Source organism: Lissotriton vulgaris, chromosome 8 (genome assembly GCF_964263255.1).
Source record: "Lissotriton vulgaris chromosome 8, aLisVul1.2, whole genome shotgun sequence".
In the NCBI taxonomy this organism is placed as follows: Eukaryota; Metazoa; Chordata; class Amphibia; order Caudata; family Salamandridae; genus Lissotriton; species Lissotriton vulgaris.
In genome coordinates, this window is record NC_141696.1 from 669,504,021 (window position 1) to 669,530,446 (window position 26,426).

Genomic DNA, 26,426 nt, shown 5'->3' on the forward strand with positions numbered 1-26,426 from the left:
TTTGCTTTAATCAATCTTTACAAGTACACTGTTCGGTATAACTGTGCTCTATACAAATCTCATATCATTAATTCACTAACTGGAATTTAGGAGTGCAGCATTTAATTTGTTATTCTGATTTCCAGAAAGCTATTAAAATACAAAACGTATTAAAAATAACTAATCAAAAAGTGTTTCTTTTTTATTTTTTTATTTCAAATGATTTTATTAGGAAGAGAATTTATATACATAAAGAGTACAGTGTACAGGTATACATTAGGGGTAGCGTGTGGGTTACATTGTGCGCCTGTTGGGTTACAAGCGTCCTCTTTGGGGTCATAAGTGTGGCCTTCATAGGCGTGCTAAATAATCATGATCTTGGTGGTAATGTAATTGGGCTTGTGTTTGCCCCCGCTGAAAGGAGAAACAGAAGTAGGAAAGGAGAGAAAGGACATGAAAGGAGGACTGTGTTGTTTGTGTAGTGGTTAGCCGCCCAGGTAATCCCGGTTTGCGGTTTACGGCTGTTGGGTATGAGGGAGTGTCGAGCCCTGGTGATCTGCCTAGGGTGGCTTGTGAGTACTCAGGTAATTGCCCAGGGAGAGCCACATCTCCCCTTTAGCTTTGGTGTTGGGTGTGTGGTTAGATGTTATGTTGTCCGCCCCCGCAAGAAGGTGATCCAGTTAAACCAGCTTTTGAAACAGCTTTTGAAAGATGCCTTTCCTGTGTCTTTCCAGTTAGTTAGGATGGTCTTAACAGCGTTCTCATAAGTCTGATCACGCTCACTTAAAGAAAAAAAACATGCCATTGTCTCTATGGCTTATGGGAAAATCCTAGTCTAAAGTACCCGAAGACATTAAAAGTTCTTCTATTCTTGTGAATTTCTATATGGAACAATAGCAGCGGTATGCAATCTGAAGATGGCACTAACGAGTCTGGCACTGTGGATTTCCGGTCAATAATGAAAGAGGACCCCGCTATGTTTATGCAAGGACTAAAGTGAGACTACCCAGAATGAAACCACTAGATGGCAGGATAACACTACGCACGCGCAAGTAAATGGATAGACAAATCCACACAACTGTCAAGGACACACAGTTGATGAAAAGGCAGGCGGTTAACTCCTTGGACGCTCATAACGAGCTCAGCTCGTCATGATGTACACCTCCATACACTCATGACGAGCTGAGCTCGTCATGAACAATGGGAATAAATAATGTTCAGCACAGGAGGAAAATAACACTAGCATCCATGTGGTTGAGGAGCAGAAAGAAACAATTCTGGATCAAGCTACTAGATTACAGAATAGGGCACAACATGTGAATGCAGAACATTCGGGCATACTATTTAGAAAAATCAAGCCGAAAACTGTTATTCATCTAGTTATCTTTCCTGTACTGTTTCAAAACATTTTAACAGACTTACCTGCTGTTCATATGCAGCAGCTCGGTTCTGATAGAATGTGGAAAGGTCAACTTTTTTCTCAGAAGGACACATACTGATGGCCTCTGTGTAGCACTGAATAGCCTGCTCATATTTCCCAGCTTTAAAGTACTTGTTGCCTTTATTCTTTGCTGCTTGAGCTCTATCCAGAGGGCTCTGAAAGTAAACAAATGTTTGCAATGAATAACATTTTGCACTTCATTAAAATACAGCAGACAATTTAATTCTCATGCGGCAAAGACAAGAAGAACAAGAACTTGGTACACTATAAAATGTTTTGTGCACACATACATTTTTGTATAAGTCCTCATACATGCCCTAGTCTAGTATTAACCTTGCCAAGATATATGCTCAAGCCATCTGATATTAGACGTTTTAGAAGCACAAAATGGGGTGGTGATGGACGGAGCATCTGAATCAATCAAACACTCACACCCAGTCAAAAGATCTGGGTTTAATCCATCACCGTTCTTTAGCCCACTCTGCCACCCCAGTTCAGACATGGCTATATGCAAATCAGTCTGACCCTGTGCCTCATGGGAACAGTCCAGCCCGAACTGCCAAGCCATGTCTTCCCTGCACCGGAAACAAGCTTCCGAGGACCGGTTTCTGGCATTCCAGCCGTCTTCAGCCCGGCTTGCTTGAATCCAAAAAACGATGGATTTAGGCCCAGATCTCTGTACTGGGGTGAATGTGTGACATTGTTCTGCATTCTGTCCATCAACTGTGGTTTTTGCATTTGTCGTCCCAAGTGGGATGGGTATGCTCAGACGTGAGTCCAATGCTCTCCACACCACTGGATTCAAGCAAGCCGGGATGAAGACGGCTGGAACGCCAGAAACCGGTCCTCGGAAGCTTGTTTCCGGTCTAGGGAAGGCATGGCTTGGTAGTTCGGGCTGGACTGTTCCCATGAGGCACAGGGTCAGACTGATTTGCATATGGCCATGTCTGAACTGGGGTGGTGTGGAGTTCAAAAAAACGATGGATTTAGGCCCAGATCTCTGTACTGGGGTGAATGTGTGACATTGTATTACATTCTGTCCATCAACTGTGGTTTTTGCATTTGTCGCCCCGAGTGGGATGGGTATGCTCAGACGTGAGTCCCATGCTCTCCACACCACTGGAGTCAAGCAAGCCGGGCTGAAGACGGCTGGAACGCCAGAAACCGGTCCTCGGAAGCTTGTTTCCGGTCTAGGGAAGGCATGGCTTGGTAGTTCGGGCTGGACTGTTCCCATGAGGCACAGGGTCAGACTGATTTGCATATGGCCATGTCTGAACTGGGGTGGTGTGGAGTGCAAAAAAACGATGGATTTAGGTCCCCATCTCTGTACTGGGGTGAATGTGTGACATTGTTCTGCATTCTGTCCATCAACTGTGGTTTTTGTTTTAGAAGCACAGACACCACGTGTGTTGTAGCTGTCGTTTCTGTTCTTCATGGGAGGTATCACATTTTCAATTGCCAGATCACCATCACGCTAAAACTTGCTCGTTTTTGAACATGCAAACATGAACGGTAGCGCCGAATCAAAGGAGAGAGTGAGGACTAGGTAAGCTAGTCCGAATACCCAGGATTATATGTCAAAATCAACAAGCATTTACAATGCAACGGTTTCGCCTTTGCAAAGGTTAGAGCTATTGGCATTGTAAATGACAAACGTTTTAATTGTGTGTTGTTTTTGAAAATCGATAAATAAATGGCATGGTCATTTACAATGCCAATAACTTAATCTCTCGCAAATGCGTGACCTATTGCATTTGCACCGACACACACACAGAACCACACAGAGCCACACACACCCACACACACAGAGTGAAAGCACATTGAAGCCCGCGTGCCTATTAAGAGATGGGGTGCTCTCTGTAAGCCGGTAATAGTTAAATGGATTCTGAGGCACTAAAGGTGTTTCTCACATCAATGCTGCTATACCATGGTAAAAAAAACAAAAAATGAACATTATCCTTTTAACTTTAGTAATACATTTATGAGGTGTTTATTACAAAAACTGTGCGCGCACACAAAAGTCTCTGCTCCTCCCCACCCCTCCCCCGTGCTTCATTAAGATTCCTCACCCGGAGCGCTCCTTCTCTAATTGACAGAAATTGTAGTGCAAGGATTAGGTGGAGGAGTGGTTGTCCACTGAACAGCCCTCTTTATTGTGGAAACGGACACTCACTGGGCGCGAGGAAAGCGGGACCCCAAACTGCGCATTCACTTTCGGTTTAACCGCCTCTCCAGTTACACGCCCCGATGCAAGGGGGCTGCCCACGCCACTTTTAGCTCAAAAGAACGGTTCAGGTCTGGGTCTTAACGTCCGCTCTACCGCCTTATAATTTATTGTTCTTTCATCTCACCTTAAAGATAATTACTATTTATATATCACGCATAACGAGCCAAGACGTGGACCCGATGCACAAGCATATTTTTTAAAACTAATTCTTTAATGTCATCGCTACAACATTTTATTTGGTTAATTAAATAATCCTACATGTCGGTATACTCGCAGCACCATTTATGATAAAGGGAGTTATGTTAGGTCGGTGGCTTTTCACTTCACGCTGATGTTTACTGCACGTGGAGGGCTCGCATTCTGCACGATCGTGCCTAAAACCCCGGCGTCTGCCTCAGCGAAGTGCTGGGGGCAGGCTCGGGGCGCACAGCACTCTCCGGGGCTCTTGCACGTTTCACGAATCACGGCTCCGACCGGAATCAAGCCTTCTACATCCTTGTGCCACTCGTGTCCCGATAATACACACACGTTTAAAGGGTAATATAGGAACATGTACTGGAACAAACATTCAGCAGTAAAATTAGCTGGACGGGAGGGTTAATTCATGGCCAACATGTAATTGTGGAGAGCGTGCAAGTGTGATTAATTCACGCGCTTGCCTGTTAACACACGCACGCATCATGGAGATGGCCTCCTCCACGGCGGCCTGCAGCCGGGCGGCAGTCTCTGGGCTCAGTCGGACGCTCTCTACCGGGACGTACCAGGCGCGCCCGCCGTCCCCTGGGCGGGGGCAGCGCGGGAGGGGGTTTAAGGGTTGGGGCTCAGAGCACGGGGAGTGCAGACTGGACGTCCTCATGTATGCAGCGAGCCCTACAGGGATGCCCAGCGAGAAGAAGGGAACATGCCAGCAGGACTAACCAACCGGGCCGAGGTGTCACCATGGTACAATTGACAACAAGCATTCTTGACCACTTAGCCCATCTGTCACTTTTATCCCCACATTTACAACTTCCCCTCGCACTCCAACACCATTACATCTCCGCCTTGATCTCGCGCCTGCACCCTGACCCCCTTAATCTGTCCCAATACTCTCACACTCTGACCTCTAACCCTGCATAGTAATTCAGGCGCCTGTTTCCCTGTGCGGAGACCTCGCTACATTTCCAGCCCTGCTTGTACTCCCTTGCTCTCGGCCCCCTGATCAGTACTTTCTTTCACCCCTCTAACCTTCCGCCCCTGAGTTCACCCTTGCCATGTGCTGTGATCCTTTCACCTTTGCCCTTGACCCGTGCACTCGTCACTGTTTAGTCCTGCACTCCATCTTGCCTGCTAGTCCTCCTCCTCCTGTCTCACGTATGAGTTCGGTCTCGTATGTTGCACTTCTCCGCCCAGCGCCTTGCGGATTCCTCTGCCCCTGTCATTCCTCTAACCCCACCTGGCAGTCCCTCCCCGCTGAGTCTGTGTCCCTCTCTCCCGTTGCCCCGTACTCCCTCCCTCCTTGTGGTTGGCACCTCGGCCCTGCCTATCTCTCCATGGCAGGCTCGCCTGTTCTTTGGTGTCTCTCAGCCTCTCCCCGGCAGTCTCCCCTCTGGCAGCCTCTCTCCCTGAGCTCTCCTGGTCTCGGGTCAGCGGGCTGCCTCCCACCTCCTGGAGACATCTCTGGACACATGGCACAGAGGCAGGCGGCGTGAAGAGCCAGGAAGTTAATAATCAAAGGAGTGGGGCCCTGGTGGGCCTGCGTCCACCCCCCTCAGAGCGATTCTTAGCCAAGCAGGAAGTGGGGGTCCATGCTGATCACACCTTTCAACAAGACGAGCGGGAACAGGTGCAGCTGAGCCGAAGGCTCTGAGCAAGCTTCACAACCGAGTTAAAACTCTTTAAAGAGCGCATTTATAAAACATGCGTCCACGACGCTTCTACACACCGCGGCAATACAAATAAAAAAAACACGGCAATCCAAGCATATGACAGTTATAATAAACGTATACAAACTGTTTCCAGGGCACGATCTGAAAGAACGACTCTCACACAAACTCGGTCTAAAAAAAAAAAAAACAACAAGGTCATTTTGGGATTATGGGGGCGTGTTTGCGTGTTTTTCGTGCTCTCCCCTTCCCATTGGCTGGAAGGTAAAATTCCAGCCAATGGGAAAAGGAGAGGGCGGGACTTAAAAAAGACACGGAAACACCCCCGAATCGCGTTCCGAAGCGGGAATAGTGACTGACAGCCAATCTCTTTCAATGGCTAGCCTCCATTTATGGAGCTAGCCAATGGAAGACAGAGGCGGGACGAAGCCCCATACTGTAGGACATAAGTTTTCGCCCTGGGCGGAGCACTGCTTTCGCAGTGCTATGGCCAGGGCGAAACCTAAAAAGGACTAGCTATGTTATGGGGAGGGCGGAGACTCAAAGAAGTACGCGTTCCGGCAAACCGATTGGTTTGTTCATGAAGACCTCACCCACCAACCTAGGTGGTGGCATGCTTCATCATCGGGCCCACCACAGTAACACCGAGTGTGTTCCGGGTGTGCTTCGACGCCAGTTTACTGCGGAGCTGGTATGTTCGCTGAGTGTGCAGTGTCGTGAGTGAGAAAGTGAATGTTAAAAAGCTATACAGTGGGTCCCAGTACCCGAGGGTAAATGGATAAACTTTAATTACTGGGCCCCTATTAGCTACTAAAAAGGCAAGCGGACGTGTTGGAGTACGAATTATGACCTCCTGCGTCCTGTGTGGTCTACATGTTTCAGCCTGGCCTTTTTTCATTTAAAACTGGCTTTATATGTTGGAGGGGCACCGCAGAAGGACGACCGGTCCAAGGAGGATCTAGACCGGCAATTCCGGTCTCTTTCTCTGCCAGGTGACCCAAGGAAGCTTTTTACAGCAAATAGCCTGTTAAAGCAAGAGGGAATCCCCCTCCAACATATAACGCACCTTAGAAAGTGCGACACATAGCCAAGAAACAACACAATCACTATAATTTAGTAACTTTATTTATTTATTTGCACCTTTATCACATACTCACTTCGTCCTGAGGAAAGCCAGTTTTAAATTAAAAAAGGCCTGGCTGAAACATGTAGACCACACAGGACGTAGGAGGTCATAATTCGTACTCCAACACGTCCGCTTGCCTTTTTAGTAGCTAACAGGGGACCAGTAATTAAAGTTTATCCATTTACCCTCGGGTACTGGGACCCACTGTTTAGCTATTTAACGTTCACTTTCTCACTCACGACACTGCACACTCAGCAAACATACCAGCTCCTCAGTAAACTGGCGTCAAAGCACACCCGGGACACACTCGGTGTCACTGTGGTGGGCCCGATGATGAAGCATGCCACTATCTAGGTTGGTGGGTGAGGGCTTCATGAACAAACCAATCGGTTTGCCGGCACGCGTACTTCTTTGAGTCTCCCCCTTCCCCTAACATAGATAGTCCTTTTTGATTTTTTTTTACAAACATGAAAGGTATACACCTTGGGTGCCTGGCCACTCAACACCAACAGCCACTCTGCCCATTGCAATAAAAGGGTGTCAGACAGATGTTAAGTTTCAGTATGTGTCTAGCCATCTTGGCCTTGGAAATACCCATGTAACTCTACCTCCTGTACACATAAAAAGGCTTGCGGCTAAAGCGAAGGACAAAGCAAGTCCCAATCCAAAACATACAGATAGCATACACAATAGTTTGCGGGAAACATAGCAAATGCATAATATTGGCTTCAAACATGAGTGAGTAGGGTAAAACTGAGCACTCGAAAAAAGATTGTACATAAAAGGAATATACAGAGTTTTATAAAACAGTTGCTGAAATGCTAGTATCTAGTGTATTGCAGGAGGTAGACAATTAGGCTTGGCATTGGCTTTGCAAATCCAATATAAACTTAATTTAACGTTTAGAGGTACAACACTGTTTCTTCAGAGCAGGAAGCAGTTAATCTACGAAAATAAATGCCTAAACTGTTAACCTTGCCATCATCCTTAAACCAACTGCTAAAGACTCAACAAACGGGCGTTTGATCTGCTTTGCGTGCCCTTGGGGCACTCTGGTATTACAGAAGGGGTCGCAGACGATTGTGTGCCCCCCTCTGTAATACCAATAGCGCGGACAAACAAGTCAGCGCTATCTACAAGGAGACGTTCCCTCCTATAGGCCCCCCAGAAATCTCCTTCCAGGTGAAGTCACTGGCTGCACCCGCCTGCAAGAGAATCTCTATTTCATTACAAGACCGCAGGCTACCATTATGCATATACTTTAATTTGCTGCTCAAACATGCAGCCCTTTAAAGAACATTGAACACATGCCAAGAATGTTCAGACAAGACGTATAAGTATCCAATGCACTGCAATATCTTCCGCTTTTATTAGCTGCCCATCAAGGTAAGTAGATCAGTTCTACTCCTTATTTTGGAATCTCTTTAATTGGTCTTATTATACATTAAGCTTGTGAGAGTTCATTTATTTTTGAAATACAAGTACTGTTGTACTCTATCGCATTTTAGCTATGGTTGTTATTATTACTATTTATCAGATCGATTTTTTTTAATTTAAATCTCTCTCTCTCTCTCCCTCCCTGCCTCCCTCCCTCCCTGCAGGTACAACAGGACCCGATCACGGAAAACGAGAAACCGGAAGCAGTCCTCCCTGACCCCCGGAAGTCCCACCCCCAGCTACGACCCGGAAGATAGAAAAGTCGACGGTCCACAAAGAAGGGGGTTCTAACCAGCGGACTCGTGGCAGGAGGCAGCAAGGAAGGAACCGGAGCGAGGAGTCGGAGAGACGAGTCGAGGAGGAGGACGCTGACGGCGACGTGTGGTCTGAGGACTGGTGGAGTCCTCAGGAGGTGGCTGGAGAGCGGCCGCAACTCACCAGGGAGTTGCGGCGGGCCACGTGAGTAACCATCATCCTTCTCCGTGTGTCCCTTGTAAATATAGTTGTAAATATTGTAGAACGCCTCACAACCCTGAGCACTGTAGCACTGTATATAGATACATAGTCCCCTTCCACCCCTGGAACACCCCATTCACCCCTCCCCCCCCCCTATTGTCGGTCTCTTCCACCACCCCGTCCGCCCCTTCCTCACCTTCGCATTTTCCGTACCCCCACATCCCGGTGTCGGTGGCAGTTTACGTTACTCCACGAGAGTCAAGGACTAACGGCCCTGTACTTTCTCTCTTCCCAAACCTCCAAGGCCCATCGGTGTAGTCCACGGGACCAGACGACCCAGCCCCGCAGAGAGAGAGAGAGCGCATCGCCCTGAAGACCTCAGCCCAGCAGCGGGAAGTGACCCACAGTACTTCCCTGTCTGACGTACTATACACTCCGGATACCATCAAGGATAAAAGTGGCCCCCTCCCAGAGACTGCTTATCACCTCCTGTACTTAACAACAATAAATCCAGCTAACCATAGCGCACTATATCCGGCCTCCCCGCTTGTTATTCCGGACCGCCGAAGCCCACACCCCACAGTGCTTTATTGCTCGTGCCTTCCCTTGTGAATTAGGGCCAGGTACGTTGTTTCGCTTGCCTCTACAAGCGTTTTATTGCGCTTTCATGGTTATGCCTTAATTTTGTGGCGCTCTAGTTTTTTCATGACTTCCTCCCCTCAGGGTCTACGTAAACCGTAACACGAGTTCAGGTCATAAACCAATTTGTCATTCCAAGGGCGCGACCGTAACATTTCTCGTTGCGCACCCTCGGAAACGTCGTCACTTAAAAATATACACTGCGTACAGTTCGGCCCCCTGCATCATAGTCACTCACCTGTAACCGGGCAGCACTTTCCACAAACAAGCAAACTCCATTGTGGGCGTCCCGTCCGGAGTGTGTCTTCATGGAAGGCAGGTCCCTACTCTCTGTTGACACTCCCTGTGGGACGTTACCTTGATAACAGCTCGCACACGGGCTGAGTTTGTCAGTTAGGATCAAAGCTTCACCAAAGCAGTCAAATATTGTTATGTTGGTAACATTTACAGTGCATGGACTCACCCTTGAGTTGACTCGCTAATTTGATATTCATCACATACTTTTAACCTTCTAAAATGTTATAAAATTTGCATTCCTCCCATGAAGGTAGGTGTTCCTTAGGGATCCATTCTGAGCACGTTGTTATTCAATCTGTATCTGGCTTCCCTCGCCCCTGTGGCCGAGGCTCATGGTGCAACTATTCTATCCTATGCCGACGATACTCAGCTGTTGTTTACCTGCAGAAGGGGCGAGGAGCCCAATGGAGTGAGGATTAACAAATGCCTAAGTGAGTTTTTTACATGGTTCAGATTCAACCAACTGCAATGTAACCCAGAGAAATCAGAGGTGATCCTTTTTGGCTCATTTACCCAGGAAGCATGGAGGCGCTGGTGTCCTAGTGATTTATCACCCCCTCAGTTATCAGTAGGAGCAGTGAGAAATCTGAGGGTAAAAATGGATGCCTCTCTGGACATGAAAACTCAAGTCAAATCAGTATCAGGCATCTGCTATGGCATCCTAGAAATGCTCCAGAGATTTCTTCCTCTCCTTTCGCTCACTCACAGAAGGACTATGGGCCAGGCCCTTAAAACAACATCAAGACTGGACTACGCAACCGTCCTCTACTTAGGCCTTCCGGATTGCCTCCGGCATAAATTCCAGGTTATACAAAACATGGCTGCCAGAGCTATCCTTGTGTTGGGTCCTAGAGAACGGATATCCCTCTATCTAAAGAATTTACACTGGCTGCCTATTCGCAATAGAATTCACTTTAAGGCCCTTGTGTTGGCCTTTAAAGTACTTCATGGTACACGAGCCCCATACATTAGGAAGTGGGCGTCTTTCTATACTTCCTACCAGAAATTTAAGATCTTCTCATCTTCATCTGATGATGGTGCCTAGGTTTGTCCACTTGCGCAGAGGCGGCCGCTCCTTTCAGGAGAAGTGAGGCTCACTGGTTAGAGGAGGCAGTCCTGGAAGCAGAGGTCAGACCCGGGACCAGGGTTCAATTCCCGATGCGGCAGGGTCTTGAACTCAAATGTCCATGGACTCGACAATTCTCGCTCCGGTGCCTACTCGATTCACGGGTTCACACTCTGCGACTCTGGGCAATAGCTTGCTTAATCTCCGCAACGGCCCCTCGCGGTGGGATGCCTGGCTTTCACCTTGTGGATACCCTGCCGGGGCTATCTCACAGGGGAATACCAGGACAGGTTCCCTAAGCAAACGCTTAGATACCGGGTCGGTGATTTGCGCTATATAAACACATGTACATTTACATTTCTGGTACAAGCGGCTTGTCTCTGGAATGGGCTGTCCACTACACTTAGACAATTGGATGATTTAGAGCTCTTGAGAAAACAACTTAAAACATGGTTATTCCTTGATCAATCTATCTAGAGAGTATGCCTTGAAATGTTTTTTGCACGCTCAGCTTAGCGCCAGGACACACTATTGAGTAGCTGTGCGCATTATAAATAATTAAATAACAGAATATAGAATTTATTTACCATGGACTCTGATCCTATTAACTCTCAAAACAGGGATAACATGGGGAGGGGGGATATTAATAAAATACACAGAAGAGGAACTCAGATCCTCGTTTAAAGAGGCAGTGGACGCCACATTAGCCAAGAGGAAGAGGGTAAGACCCCCTGAGGGGAATTTTTTCTCCCTCTCAGATAGTGTCTCCCATTCTACCTCAGAACCCTGTAAATGGGGGAAGGCTTCCCAAAAGAGGAAGCACCTTGATCAGGCCTCTAACCACGCCTTTAACTGTGGTATTCTTTGTGCTACAATAGATATGGGTGCTCCTTGCAGCACAATAGCAAAAGACCACCTTTCAGGGGCCCAAAGAAAGATTGCCCATAGCGGCATGATAGAAAGATGTGACCCTCTTGGCACATGAGAGAGAAGTGATGCCCCCCGACTACCTTGATTGTGAAGACTCACAATTGGATGAGTTTATCTTTGGTGCAGAAGATACCCTGAATTCCTCGGATATGTTGGATCATGACCTACAACAAACTTCTTCTTCCGCTGGGATCAAAGATCCCTTTGGGGGAGAGATGTTTTATCCTACCACCATCAAGGCACCCTCGCAGTGCTGATTGGTGGCCTATGGACCATGTAGCCAAATACATCTATCAGCGGGCCAGGAAAGTCCTTGACAAGGAGAATCACAATTTAATGAGGAATGAATGTCCCAGGCCCTCTACTGAGGACAAGGTCTGCAACACTCCCAATCTGGATCCGCAATTAATTACATTTCTTTTTAAATATGCGAAAGTTCCCAGAAAAGGCATTGAGAAATGTCTTAAAGAATGGTAGGATAAACTCCTGAATGTATTCGGCCCGATTACATGCATTTTGGACATGGCCGAAGAGGCAAGGGGAACTAACACCCCTGTGAAAATCGAGCTTGTGAGAGGGTGGTCTCAACGTATAATATGGCGTTTAGGCAATGCGAACTCAAGCTTAATTACAGAGAGACGTAAAGCTGTCCCTCTTAAGGATGAATCCTACACTAGCTGATCTGTCCTCCAAAGACGATATGGGCAATGCAAAGGATCTTCTCTTCGGGGATGACTTTGTGAAATCCCTGGGTAAGTAGGTCTCAACATTTATAGCCTTTAGTAAGGCTCAAACTAACATGAGAAGAGTGTTCAGTTCACACACCCTTTTTGGACAGGCTGACAGGAGATGACCAACTGCCAGCCGTGGAAATTACAGGTCCAATTTCTTCCTACAAGAATAGAGCGGTCCCTCTGCTTACACCAGAGGTTTTCGCCAAGGCTCAAACTTTTTCCCTCAAAGAGGAAGAGCTAAAAGATCCCGTGGGGGAAGATGAAGACCTTCTAACCAAGGATACAAAGCTGAGCACAACTACCTTTTACAAACCATTAAAGGTGGGGGGGCCTAAGGTTTTTTACCCACAATTGGCAAAAGATAACACAAGACCCATGGGTTCTGGAAACCGTGTCAGGTTTCAAGATAGATTTCTGGGAAACTGCAATGCAAATGAAAAACCCCAGAGAAATGTGTGTGAATGCAGATCAAGCCAAGTTGAGAGATTTGGAAGCTTCTCAGATGTTATAGAAAGGAGCCTTACAGAGGGTTGCCACTCTAGATGCATCAGAAAAAGGTTTCTTAAGCACAATATTTTTAGTGGAAAAGAAAGACAAGGACTGGCGTCCTGTATTAACCTCAAAGAGTTAAACAGCTTCTTGGTCTACAGACACTTCAAGATGGAAGGGATCCATTCTAGAAAACACACGATTGGCTTGTAAAGTTGGATCTCAAAGATGCCTACTTTACAATACCTATGGACAGGGACTGCCAGAAGTACCTCTGCTTCCTTTGGTGGGGAATTATTTATCAATTCTTTTTATACTCACGTCAGCTCCATGGTGCTTCACCAAAGTTCTCCATCCAGTGGTAAGCTTTCTGAGGGAAAGTGGAGTTCAACTCATTATCTATCTGGAAGACATTCTCATTATGTCACAGAGCAAATCAGAAGTCCTGATCCAGTTATCATGGACTATAATTCTCTTGGAAAATGTGGGGTTCATTGTAAACGCAGAGAAGTCTGTCATGACTCCTTAGGAACTAGAATTCCTTGGTTTCCAGGTAAATCCCATCCTGTCACATTTAGTTTTACCACGTAAAAAGGTTTTGACAATAAAGAAGTAACTGAATTCAGTCTTATCCAAAGATTCCATCCTTCTGAGGGACCTAGCACAAGTTCTGGGTCTTCTCTCCTCATCAAATCAAGCAGTCTGCCCTGGCCCCCTCCACTACAGAGCCCTCCAGAGATTGAAGGCATGGGGCTTAAGGAAAGGTCTTTAGTACGGGAACATGCTACTCCTTTCCAAGGACGCGCAACAGGACCTTCTATGGTGGCAGATTAACCTAGAAGCTCAAAATCAATTCCACCCCAAAAACAGGAAAGGCGAGCATCAAATAAACTATACCCGATATTTACTAAAACCCAAAAACAAAATAAATCCTTGGGTGAAGATGATCATACAGAAAAGGTTACATCAAACCCACCAGCTTTTCAGGAATTAATTCCCACTGAAAACGGTAGTGCAACAAAGAAAATTGCACAAATAATAAATGAAACTGTTAGGGATAAAACTGATTATGGGTTGCTTAAGGAAACAATGGGAGAAGGATCAAAATAATCGAAAAGCTTTGTTCACTAACACGGACGATGCACCAGGCGAGATACAGTACAAAGAAACACCACACCCCGAACCTCCGTCAGGTACAACACCAACCTCCGTCCACCAGAAATAGGTTTAAAAAAATTCTTCATCCACAGTACAAATCAAAGGGGAGACACGATAGACTCTTGTGTGTTTTTTCTTTGAATCAAAATTCTGTGGTTCCCTTCATCCATGTTCGCCTCTAAAGATAATGCACTTCCTACCTCCTGTGTATTGATAAATCTGTCTTTTTTAGGATTATGCACTATTGTTATGTTGGAAAGTGTGCTAATATTGCCTGGTGCAGCAGCGCCATAAAGGACTGGTAAATAAATGTTGAGTTCATGAAACGCATAACTGATCAGCTGTCTGTCACCACGACCTATTAACTCTGCCCACCAGGTTAGTCTAGACTGCTTTTTTGGGCAGAGCCTACACTGATTAGTGCTTGTTTGGCCCTCTTACATAATGGTATAAATAAGTACAAAATGATGGAAATGAATGATAGCCACAATAGGCAGCAGTAGTTAAGAGGCCTTCAAGCACTGCCATTCTTCAAAACAAGCGTAAGTACTCTACCACTTTAAATGGCCCTTGTGATTAAATATCATCAGAAAATGTGGCTACCTGGGATATTGTGGAAGCCACGCAAAATACTAATTGCAAATGTACAAGGTGCAGTATCTATTTGGTTTTAACGTTTTATCTTTTGGAAAAAGCCATTCTGAATGTAGGAATACTGCTGTGGGAAAGTCAAAAGGCTGTTTTACGTGCCATAGTCTTGAGTATGTGCTCTTTGATGTAGATGGTTCTTGCATAAGATTAAAGTTCCTGTGGCTCATTTCTTCTAGCATTTAAAACAAAGAGCCTATCATGCCTTGTGAGGTTAAGTCTGATCATTCTCTTGCTGCTCACATACACAAGCATTAGGAAATGTGGTGTTCTGTCGTCAATTCCTATATAAATTCATAGTTGTATTAGATATATATCAGGTGATCACTAGCTACTTAGATTGAATAAAGTTATTATTGATTCATTGATGCAGTTTCAAAACAACCATACAAATACATAAAATGCATAAAAAGTCTAGTATACCATACCAGCACGACATTTATAGATACATAAATACATATGAGAGACATATAAAAATTAGCACAGGGCATGAAACAGTGTCTTTAAGAGTTATAAATGGTTAAAAGAAAGCAAATGCACAGTACCCCGTAACCTCACAGCTGTACAAAGGAATTAACTTACACAGGTACAAGTCTCTTCATCTGACAGTTGTTGAAGACAACAGTAGAGCTAGGTGCAATGCCGAAAATTCCTAAGTTTTATAACAGGAACTAAAAACGTTATAACGCCATAACCGCGGCGTTTTTTCCGCTGCAGTGCAGGCGTTTTAAAGAGCGGGCGGGGCTGCGTCAGCCGTTGGACGTGCGCAGCACCAGCGAGGTAGCGCTTGCGACGTCCAACGGCAGTATGGAACGGGTTAATATCAATTTTGTAAAACTCACAAAAGAAGAGAAGACAGGGGTGTGAAATTCTATAGCCCGACTCCCAGGACATATTGTTTAAAGTCACGGACAACAAGTTTTCCTTGGGACAAGTAGGTCCACCCCCTGTACCACAAACCCTTTGGCTTCCAGTTTACAGTACCACGTTGTAGGTCAGGGAAAGGCATTGTCTGCACTTAAGATGATATTTATTTCCGTATGTTAACGCTGTTTGAACTTGCATTCATAGTTCATTATTGCAATGCCTTTATTGGTTGGGTGAGCACTCTAAGGAAATGTTGTAAGCTCAGACAGCACTGCTGACAGTGGTCCCAGTATAAAAATGTATCCACACAGATGTAAAGTTTAACAATGTGAGGCTACATATAATGCACCTAGAACGCCCTCTGATTATATGCAAATATTTGCATAAGCTTGAAAGCAAGACAGGAGTATTTGCTTTCAAAATAAAATGTTAACAAAAAAATGCAACTTGGAAATAAAACATTTTGCTAAACTCCTATAAAATGTAAGGTACAATTTCTTTGAAGTCATCTAGTAAAATATGTTTATGCATGCTAGCATTCCTAAAAATATTCAGAATGGAAAATCAGTGCAACCCGTTTCAAGATTATGGGAAACATGAAAATAAACAATTGTTGGCAAAGCGAATAGGTCTGACATTGATTGTCAGCCTTTTTATTTTTGCCAATGCATGTCTTGTTTTCACATAGTTTTGTATAACTTTAGTGTTGAGGGAGCTGCCAGGCCCTCACCATACAACAAACATTGGCAAAAAGCTACAATATTTTTTGGTCTCAAAAAGTACACATTGCCACATTAGTCCCTGGCACTGAACCAAACTGCTTTGTGTGCCGATATGCTCATTGTGAAAGAACAGAATGCTGTAGCTCAAAGTGAAGCCAGCCTAGAGAGAGAAACTGAATTTTAATATAAAGAAAAAGTCTTGGCTATCTCAAGAACAAATTAGGGTGCCAATTCTTAAATTAAGTCACAAAAGTGCACCCATGGTATTTGTCCTTAAAGTAGTGCAGATTAACGGATTTCATAAATTCACAATAAATTACATAAGTAGGCCAGGAAATCCTACTCCTAGAAAATATTTGCAAACTGCATTTTAGCACGAGCAAATATGCATGTGTAGATTTGCTCATGTGAAAATCTTTTGAGCGTTTACAGGTTAACTTTCCCTTTAGACACTTTTTCCCCATCCTTGGAAGAAGTTTTACTTGTTCTGCCCATTGCCAGGAGTACATTTCCAGAGTTTGTGAAAATCCCTAAAACATTCAAGTTAGTAGGTTTGCATAGAGCCAGAAGTGCATTCCAACCCTGGAACTATTGCTTAACACTACCTTCAGCCCTTGTATTTAGATCAGGGGAAAGGTGGCAAAATAAGAGAATTGCTAGGATTCAAAGCCAACTATATATTAGCCCTGGCATAAACAGAAAGAATATTGTCAGAACTCTTATATAATAAGACTGCTGCCATAATTTGTCACTGCACTACTTGGCACCAAAGGGACAAGTGGATTTTTTTTACAGGACAAGTATATTTATAAAGGAACCTGTCCAATGGAAGCGTAGATATTTTATTAAATTCCACACCCCTGGAAGATGTAGCATTGATTGGTGTGATACATCATTGCATGGGCATGCTCTAGATCAGAGTTCTCCAAACTGTGGGGCGAGCCCGCCCTGGGGGGCGCGACACCATCCCAGGGGGGGCGCGCACTCGACCCGAACATCTGCTTTTGTTGTCCTCCACTGTTTCCCGCATCCCAATCTTTACCCATTTCAAATGGGAATTTATTTTCATTAGCAAACTCCGGTGACAGAGGGTTGGAGGAGGGAGGAAGAGGAAATCACTGGGCGCGCTGTGCCATGCTTTTGTCTGCTAAGTGATAAGAGTTCACCGTCCCAGGAGAGGGTTAATTGGTGGAGCTGAATGCTTCAGCTGCAGTGCGAGGCAGGAAGTCTCCTTTGCTAAAAACGAAAGCAAACGAAGAGACAGTCCTGTTCCTACGTGTTTGATTTCAAAGCAGAGGAGACTCCTTGCCTCCCACTGCAGCTGAAATGACTGTTCCATAGCGGCCATGGTTTCAGATTGCTATGGGTTACACTTTTATAATTTCAGTGTAATTATGAGTGACATTTCAACCACTGAGTGACACTTTTCTCGCGAGCAAATTCAAGCAGTAATGACTATGGAAATTTATATAAACATTAGAAATGACACACATATTGGAGCGTTCTTTCAATTAATTCACTTGTATAAATTCTAAACCGCCTTGGCTGCAGAGTTTAAGTGAGTTATTAGATCTTTAAAAACAATTTCTGTAATATCAAAATTTGCATTGTGTTGTTTGGCTTTTGAATTCCATATTATAACTCTGTTATTTAATGACAGAATCATACATTGACTTGAAAGTCATAATTGGCTAAAAATATTTACAAACAAGCTACCTGAGAGCTTCAGAATATTGAATGGCTTTTAAATGTGACATATTGCTTTCCGTTGTCATGCTGCCACTGGCATTCCTATTTGATTATATTTTCCGAATTTTAAATGCTTTGTATGATTGTGGTGGTATTTAATCCACAGTTCTTCTTACCCCATACACAGTCCTCCTTCCTGTCACCTCACTCAGGTAAACTTGTCTGCCACTCTGCTCACTGGCCCTTGGATCGCAGGTGGAAAAGGTCTAACGCCATTGTATGTCGATTGGATAGTAAAGACTGTGGACCTTATAAAGTTATTTGCTGCCTCGTCGCCACTGTAGCAGTCTCGTCTCTACCATGCCGGCGGTGGCTGGGCCGCGAAATCTACAGTTGTCTGCTGTTAAACAGACCCATACATACATGGGTAAAAGATACATCATGGCTGCAGGTCAGCCATGGCGGATTGGTGACGGTACAACGCGTACCGTCACAACGTGTGCTGTTACAACGCGTCCCTTACAACGCAAGTCGTTACCACGACTTGCGTTGGGGGCGCGGATATCGAATAGTATAATTTACTATTCTAACACCAGTCCCCGTGGACACTAGGGAAGGTGTTGGAATAGTAAATTTACTATTTTTAATCTTCTAGCGCCCTCCAGCGCAAGTCGTGGTAACGACTTGCGTTGTTACGGACGCGTCGTAACAGCACCGTGTTGAAACATCCGCGTTGTAACGGATGTTTCCCGCCATGGCAGCATGGTGTTCTTGTCATCACTTGTGGTTCCTGATTGTAGGCCTCCCAAAGCAGAAGGTGGTGAGCCGATCCTAAACTAAATTCTCCCATGCTGCGATAGTGTTCTACCGTGGCGTGGTGCTTTTCTGCCCTACTACTAGTACTACACAAACCTAGTCACGTAGCTCAAAAAAACTGAAACCGCAATCTATTCACGGCAGCAGCGGATAAGTGTTTAAAAAGATGTAATTGATAACTACAGTTTAGTTAATAGATTACCTGCACTATCAGGAACTTAATTATTATTAATCATCGTCACTGGACAGCAGCTGAGCCCGGATGCGGCCCGGTAGGCTTGGTCCCTCCCAGTCACATGGTATATTACCGCCACCAATGTGACATCAGTCATGCTGCAACCAATGAGCACAGCAGATTGCTGTACCCACTCTCACTGCGACTGTTCCCCCCCATTTCCCCCCCGGCGCTGCACAGTGACGCTGACTCGTGAGCCAGCCAGCCTATCTCGCCCTGACTTTGGCTGACTGGTGCAGGTGGGATCCAATATCATATTGGAACCGTCCACGAGCCATCTTTACCGCAGATGGTCGACGGTGCCCTGCATTGGCAACGGTGAAAATCAGTTGCAGCTGGCATTAGTTACTGTTGGAAATACCTCAGTCAGAGCGGCGAGTTCAGGAGGTCAGGAGCTGCGCATGTTAAGTTAAAGAAATACAAGCAGCAGCAGGAGGACCGTCGGAAGTGACGCACATAGCCTAGTATTGTGAGTCTACTTCATCATTGGCACTAACTACAGTGACGTTGACACTTTAAGTTCGGTGCCATGTGTGTCAGCCCGGCCTGGAAGTGTGTCTAACTTGAATACTACAATTACATTGTAGCAGAACTAACGCGCAAGCCACAGAGCGGCAAACAGATCTAGCAACATTATTTGTCGGATATGGCCCGTGATATGCACGTGGCGGTAGATTCCAAAAATTTCTGTCAGGTGGTGGGGGGGCCCAACATTAAAAACATTCATATGGTGGGGCTCAACCTACAAAAGTTTGAAGACCTGCTCTAGATTCTGAATTGGGATGATGCCCACGAGGGAAGCAAAGTGAGTACTTAATTGTGTCAGCTCTAAAGCGGAATAATAGTGAACGCTCCTAATCTCCAACGTATAAAAAGTTGGGGAGCTCTTGGGATTAAAATTAAAATAATTTGCAACAATTGGTTTCGTGGGTTCATCATTTAACCTATGGGCTTGCAACTGAGCAAACAAAGCTTGTACAGACTTTCTTTCGGGGGCAGCAAGAGATGCTCTTTCACAAAAAGATACTAGTCACGCCAATACCTTCAAATTATTTTTTTACGTACGTCAACCAGGGGATAGAAAGGCCCTTGTCGCACACCAAGAGGTATTTAATTACATCTTATTAATATACTTTGTGTATTACGCATGTGGTCTTGTGTGTTGAACAGTTACTTTTGGTAGAGTAAATCCACAACAAAAGCACTTGTTTGGCATGAATGCTTACCAATGCAAGAAAACTATTCAGCCCCAATGGAAATGCACAGTTAAGCAGTGCGTGGATTCTACGGAGTCTCTGTCCGGTGAGGTTATCGGAGGCATTGCAGCAATTGGGGAACGGGACAGGGTTTTGAGACATGGGCTCAAGTTGTCCAGAACTCTGATAAGAGCGGAGCACAATGTGTGTCCCCCGAAGACCCAGATGACGAGATCTCTAGCTCCCATGGTAATCTAAATTCAGGACTAGGACCATATCTCAGGTTTTGGCCCAAGAAAGAACAGTTGCTAACCCCAATTCCTTTAAAACACAGTCCCTATTCATGGTGTGTGGATCGACTTCCCGACCACAAGCATAGACCTAAAAAAAGAGTTTCCACTCCATGGCAAATAAGTAGCCCGAGTCCCATGCCTTGACTGGAGGACCACCTCCAAAAACACTCGACAGTCATCTCAGTCCGCTGCAGTTAAAATTGCATGTAAAAGTCACTCCCGAAGCCTGAAGAATCTCAAGGCCAGCATTTATGGAACCAACAGGATTCAGATTGGCTGTCAGCACCAAAGATGCACTTTGTAAATGTTTGAATCCCAGCAAAGAGGAGCAACTGAGAGAAGTTGAGAAGAGGACAATTACATTTACAAAAGCCATATTGTTAAGTGCCTTCCTCAATCCACACAGCCACTCCATAAGAAGCACAGGCTCACCATTGAGGAAAAGATTTTGGAAGAACTTAGTTTCCCTGTCCCAAAGAAAAGGAATGGCACATCATCGCACAAATGTCACCAATGCAAATGTCTCAACCATACTATGTGTGAGATGACAACCATTCTCCAAATCCCCTGCCTCCATACCAGGATTCAGTGGCAACAAAATAACAAGAAGATGTTTGACATGATTACAGGATTGCTACGCAAGGTGATTCCTTTTGATCTCTAGCTCTTAATGACTTCTCCGCATGGAGTCTGTGTACGCAAAGTTCCACTGCATGTAGAAGAGGATTTCCTCTGACTCTTTCCAAGACGAAGAAGTGCACCAAGTTTTTACCAATGCTAAAGTGTTTGGCAGGGGTAGTCTGAGAATTATGCCACAGGTGGAATAGCCAAACTCATGCCTAAAGGTCAATTAATCATCATTGTCATGAGTCTTCTGACTCCGTAGTAGTACACACAGATGAAAACAAGCATTTGCAATGCAATAGGTCTCGCATTAGGAAAGTTTGAGCTATTGGAATTGTAAATGACAAATTTTTTAGTTAGGTTTTGTTTTTGAAAATAGCGAAATTATTAGCTTTGTCATTTACAATGCCAATAGTTATAATTTTTGCAAATGTGACACATATAGCACTTGTAATTCAATATGTGTTGTATTTACGTGACTTACATGTATTGATATTACAAATAACAATGGCTTTTAATTTTTTTTTACATAATTAATACTTAAATAAAAGGTATTATAATTTATAATGGCAATAGCTTAAACTTTTGTAAATAACTTATGAAGATTATGTTCTGTGTCTTTTATTGTTACAAAAGTCCTAGAACAGAAGTGAAATAGACTTTGATGTGAGTATCACGTCACTGTACCCTACTTTCATACACACAGACTTTGGTGCCATGTCAGTGCCATGCCACTGAACCCTACTTGCAAACACAGACATTGCTGGCATTTGAATGTCACACCAGTGTACCCTGCTTGCATACAGACGGGCCTCTATGGCACGTGGGTGTCAAGCCACTGTCCCCTGCTTTCCTACACATAGACTTTGCTGGCATGTGTCACGCCAGTGTACCCTGCTTGCGTACACACAGACTTCACTGGCATGAGTGCATGCATGCACACAGACTTTGTTGGCATGTGAGTGTCACTCCAGAGTACTGTACGGGTATACACAAAGACTTTATTGGCATACACAGACTTTGCTAGCATGGAAGTGTCACGCCAGTGTACCCGAATTGCATACACTAAGACTTAATCCTGCTTGCATTCAACGTGTTTGCTGTTAACACACCAGTGTATCCTGCTTGCAAACACACAGACTATGCCGTCATTGTAACCTCACCTCATCTGCTTCAACTCTTAGAATTGTATGCATTCAACACTAAACAATTGGCACGAAAAACTAGCCCACAGTGGCTCTTTGTGCAGCACATCTGCCATTGCCTTAGTGCCAGAACGCATATCGAACCTGTCTCAGGACACAGACAGGCTGGAGTGGAAAAGGACAGGACAATGCATAAAAAACGAAAAGAAGGGCCATGCTGATGCCTGGAAGATTAAGGAGGAGAGAAAATGAAAAGGAAAGACGGGACTTCCATATCCTAAAGGAAGAGAGGGCTTGGCATTTCTAGGAAGGCTGTTGTTCTGAAAGTCGCATACAAAGCACTACCAATTTCGAGGATAACGCAGACATCTTTTCCATACCACCCTGCTGTCTCGCGCCTATAAATAGCGGATTTGGCACTTATTAGTGAATTTGTAGAACTTGCTAACAAAGCTGGAAGGGAAGCTATGCTTGACTGTGAATAATCTGCACACTGCGGCATCAACACTGACTTCTCCTTGTAAAGCTAGCAGCGCGGTTCATTTACACGTGCGCGCAGCTCGCGCCACGGAGCCGCGCGCGTTCACACTCCAGTGACAGCATATCATTCACATGCCTCGCGGGTTAATGAGCAGCGTGTTCAGCCCTTCATTTACTTCGCAGCGGTAGAGGGGAAAGCGCACAGAACTGCCTCTCGGACTCCGTAGTTTCAACTCTACCCTTGTGTCTAGCTGTCTGCCACTAGCTTCAATAACTATGAAAGACGGCGACTGAAATTCATTTAAGGAGGCAGATTTTTTTTTTCAAGCAAATAGAGGTATATTTTATTCGGACTGTAAATGAGCGGCGACCCGGAAGCTCTTAGTCGGCCGGCCAATCCGGTCGCGGCCAACCGGAAGTCCCGCCTCCCGAGGTCCGCGAGCTGCCGGCGCATGGAGCGCCCTGCCGGTCCGAATCAGCCCGGGTCCCCAGGAGGGGGCCGGGGAGAAGGAGGAGTGTTGCGCCTTTTGCGGGGCTCCTCGGACCTGAGGGAGCCCCGATTGTGAAGAGAAGACGCGCCACGCCGTGAGGAGCGGAGCGCGAGAGGAGCCCGCCGGAAGAGCGCAGTCGGTGAGTGGGGCCCAGGGCTGAAGTGAAGTGCGTGCGTGCATGCCTGGGAGGGGTGGGGGAGGGGGAGGGGGAGTGTGTGCGCGCGTGTGTGCGCGAGGGAATGTGTGTGCGCATGCGTGACTGTGTGATTGAGAGAGAATGCGAGGTAGGGGATAGTGTGCCTGTATGTGTCTCGTATGCCTGCGTGTGCATGCGCGCGCCTGTGTGTGTGTGTGTGTGTGTGCGTGCATGCAGAGGGGTGGGGGCTGCCTGTGTGTGTGTGTGAGCAAGGGATTTGATTCGCGCATGCGCAGCTACCAGACGCTCGCTCCAGAGGTGAAATCTGACCTCGTCAAAGCGCGCGTCTGGTAGCTGTCCACATTCCTAAATACAGGCCACAAAAGGTCTGAAGCAGACACTCTCAATGCTCACGCATTGAGAGTTAGGTCTGCTCGACCTAAAAACGATCCTAATACAGGGTACAGGAGAGTGTTCTGAAAAAGAACAAAAAGTTGAACCCTGCAGAGAAGCGTGTATCAACAGACACAGCAGTGTAATGTAATGGTATGTTATGAGGTTTTAAAGAGCGCACAGCTGCTCCAGCGTAGGAGCTTCCCAGCGCCAAGCAACAGAAAGGGAAGCTACTGACAGTAGGAAGGCCTACGAAGAAGGGAGGAGATGGGTCTTGATGGCCTTACGGAAAGCCAGATAATTGTTGATACTGCGGATGTGAAGTGGCAGAGTATGCTAAAGTTTAGATGCCAGAATACAGAAGGAATGCCCACCAGCCCGCACCCTCCTTACCTGGGGAACAACCACCAGATGACCCATCGAGCGGAGCTGGCAGGTGGAAAGATAAGATAACAACAGATTCGTTAAAATACCAGGGGAGGAGGGATTCAGAATTTTAAAAGAGATACACAGGGTCTTGAACTCAAAACGTCTAGCCACTGGCAACTAGGTAGCCGACGGATAGCATTAGTCGTAGAGCAAGTTCTAGGAAGGCCAAGAAGGGTTCTGGCCTTAGCATTCTGGGCCCTCTGCAATCTCAGAATCTCAGACTTGTTTGTTCCTAGGTAGAGTGAGCTGGCGTAATCCAGTCTCGATAGGACAAAAGTTTGAACGATTACCTGCCTAATTGAAAAAGCCTCGCAATGGTTTGAGCCCTGCAATATGCCGAAGCAAGCCACTGCCACTTTCTTGTTTTGAACTTGAAAGCTTCGAGCCGAATCCACCCAGACTCCGAGGTTTTTCACCACTTGTTTAGGGGCAGGTGGACAACCAAGGGCAGCAGGCCACCACCGCTCTCACTCCACGTCTCAGGGATTTTCCCTACCAGCAAAACCTCAGACTTGCTGGCATTGAGCTGGAGGCAGTTGGCAGACATCCACTCAGCGACGGCAGCGAGACTGCTTTGAAATTTTTGAGCGTCCTACACAGAGTCGTCGGAGAGTGCCACTACCAGCTGTGTGTCATCTGCGTATGACAACTTTAAGACCTCTGCTTCTGGCTACAACTGCCAATGGTTGAACATAAAGGTTGAAAAGTGTAGGGCAAAGGGCTGAGCGCTTCGGCACACCTGAATAGAAAGGATGGACCAAAGAGGTGAAAGGAGGAGGCCATTACCTGGAAGGTCTTATCAGAGAGAAAAGAGGTAAACCAATCCAGTGCAGGGCCCACAATTCCAGCCTTTGCAACAGGATCTGGTGGGACACAGTATCAAACGTGGCACTGAGATCCAGACAGATCAGTGCCGAAGTGTTCCCCGCATCCAGGGCTACCCTCAGGTGTTCTGTCACAGCTAAAAGAGCAGACTGCCGTTCTGAGAGGGATCCAATACGTTATTTGCCTCTAAAAAACCTGTCAGGATGGTGTTCATGTAGGCCTCAGAGATCTTAGAGGTCCAGGGAAGGAGAGAGATAGGTCGAAGATTCTCGGGTCTAGCTGTGTCGAGGTTTGATTTTTTTAACAAGAGAATAACCCTTTCTTGCTTCCAGGTCCTGGGAACAGTAGCGGTAGACAGAGATATATTGATCACTGGACACAGAGGTGTAAGAAGCACAGGTAACAGTTTCATAAATTGTTCGGGCTTCATAGGGTCAGCAGGAGAACCCAATTTAACTTTGCTGCATAAAATGCACAGCTCGTCCTGGGTAATCAGTGGGAAACTGGCAAGCGTGTGAGTAGATAGAGGTCGACACGCGGGGTCGGAGCCCAGAGCGGCTTGGGGAAAAGTTTTATAGATGTTTACCACCTTATTGACAAAAAAGGAGGCAAGAACCTCACAGTGCTCATCGGACGTGATAGTGGGGGCTGTAGATACACCAGCCGATTTAAGATCTTTAAGTATAGAGAAAATACTCTTGGTGGGTTTCCTGCTGCACCTAATCTTGTCAGCAAAGTAAGCTGCCAGTTCAGACTGAATAGCCCTATGATACTTTTTAAAGGCTGCCTGATAACACCCCACCTGGATCGGATCGGAATACTGCCTCCAAGCCAGCTCCAGCCTCTTAAATGCTTTACGCATGGTGGCAAGTTTGTCATTGTACCAGGTACTAGATTTAGTGTTGCGACATTTAGACCATTTTGCATGAATAAGTGCATCCAGCGAGCGGAAGAGCCAATCCGATACTGTGTTATACACAGCATCTGGATCATCTGGCAAACTGGGCATGCACCTCATAAGGAGGGCAAGAAGGTGATCGGTGTCTAATTTATGCCAGGGGCGTTTAACAGAAAGGTTGTGGACCACCCTCTGTGGGGGTTCAACCCCCGAGAGGGTCATAAGGACCAGATAGTGGTCATACCAATTAATGGCAATGGGGGTAGCGACAGAGTTGGAAAAGATTAGAAAAGACTGGATCTAGCAAGTGGCCGGCAGAATGGGTAGGGCCATGGACCAATTGGAGCAGCTGACAAGCCGCTAGATCAGCAGAAAAATGACCAGCTTCTGAATCATGGGGATTTTCAAGGTTCAGGTGACCAATAACGCTGAAATTGGCAGATCTCATAGCTCGGGAGCTAACTGTCTCAATGAATGCGCCCCTAAACTCCTTCGAAGGTCCTGGCGGACGATAAACTAGTAGACCAGACATGGTATAGTTTGTGTTAAAAGAAATCCCAAAGCGCGCACATTCACAGCACACCAGGGATTCGTTAACCAGAGTGCAGGTGTAATGGGATTTAAAAACAACTGAAATGCCTCCCCCTCTAGCCTCTTTGTTGAGACTCATAATTGGGGCTCCCGGTTTTCTGTTT

At 45.9% G+C, this 26,426-nt stretch overlaps 1 protein-coding gene across 2 annotated transcripts in view; it reads right to left on the minus strand.

The window, feature by feature from the left end:
* TOMM70 (translocase of outer mitochondrial membrane 70) overlaps positions 1-26,426 on the minus strand; it is a 227,165-nt gene that overhangs the window by 196,931 nt on the left and 3,808 nt on the right. For both annotated transcript variants that reach the window (XM_086934541.1, XM_086934540.1), the window contains exon 2: positions 1,402-1,575. In XM_086934541.1, coding sequence (XP_086790667.1) covers positions 1,402-1,575 — 174 coding nt within the window. The remainder of the gene's footprint in view (positions 1-1,401; positions 1,576-26,426) is intronic.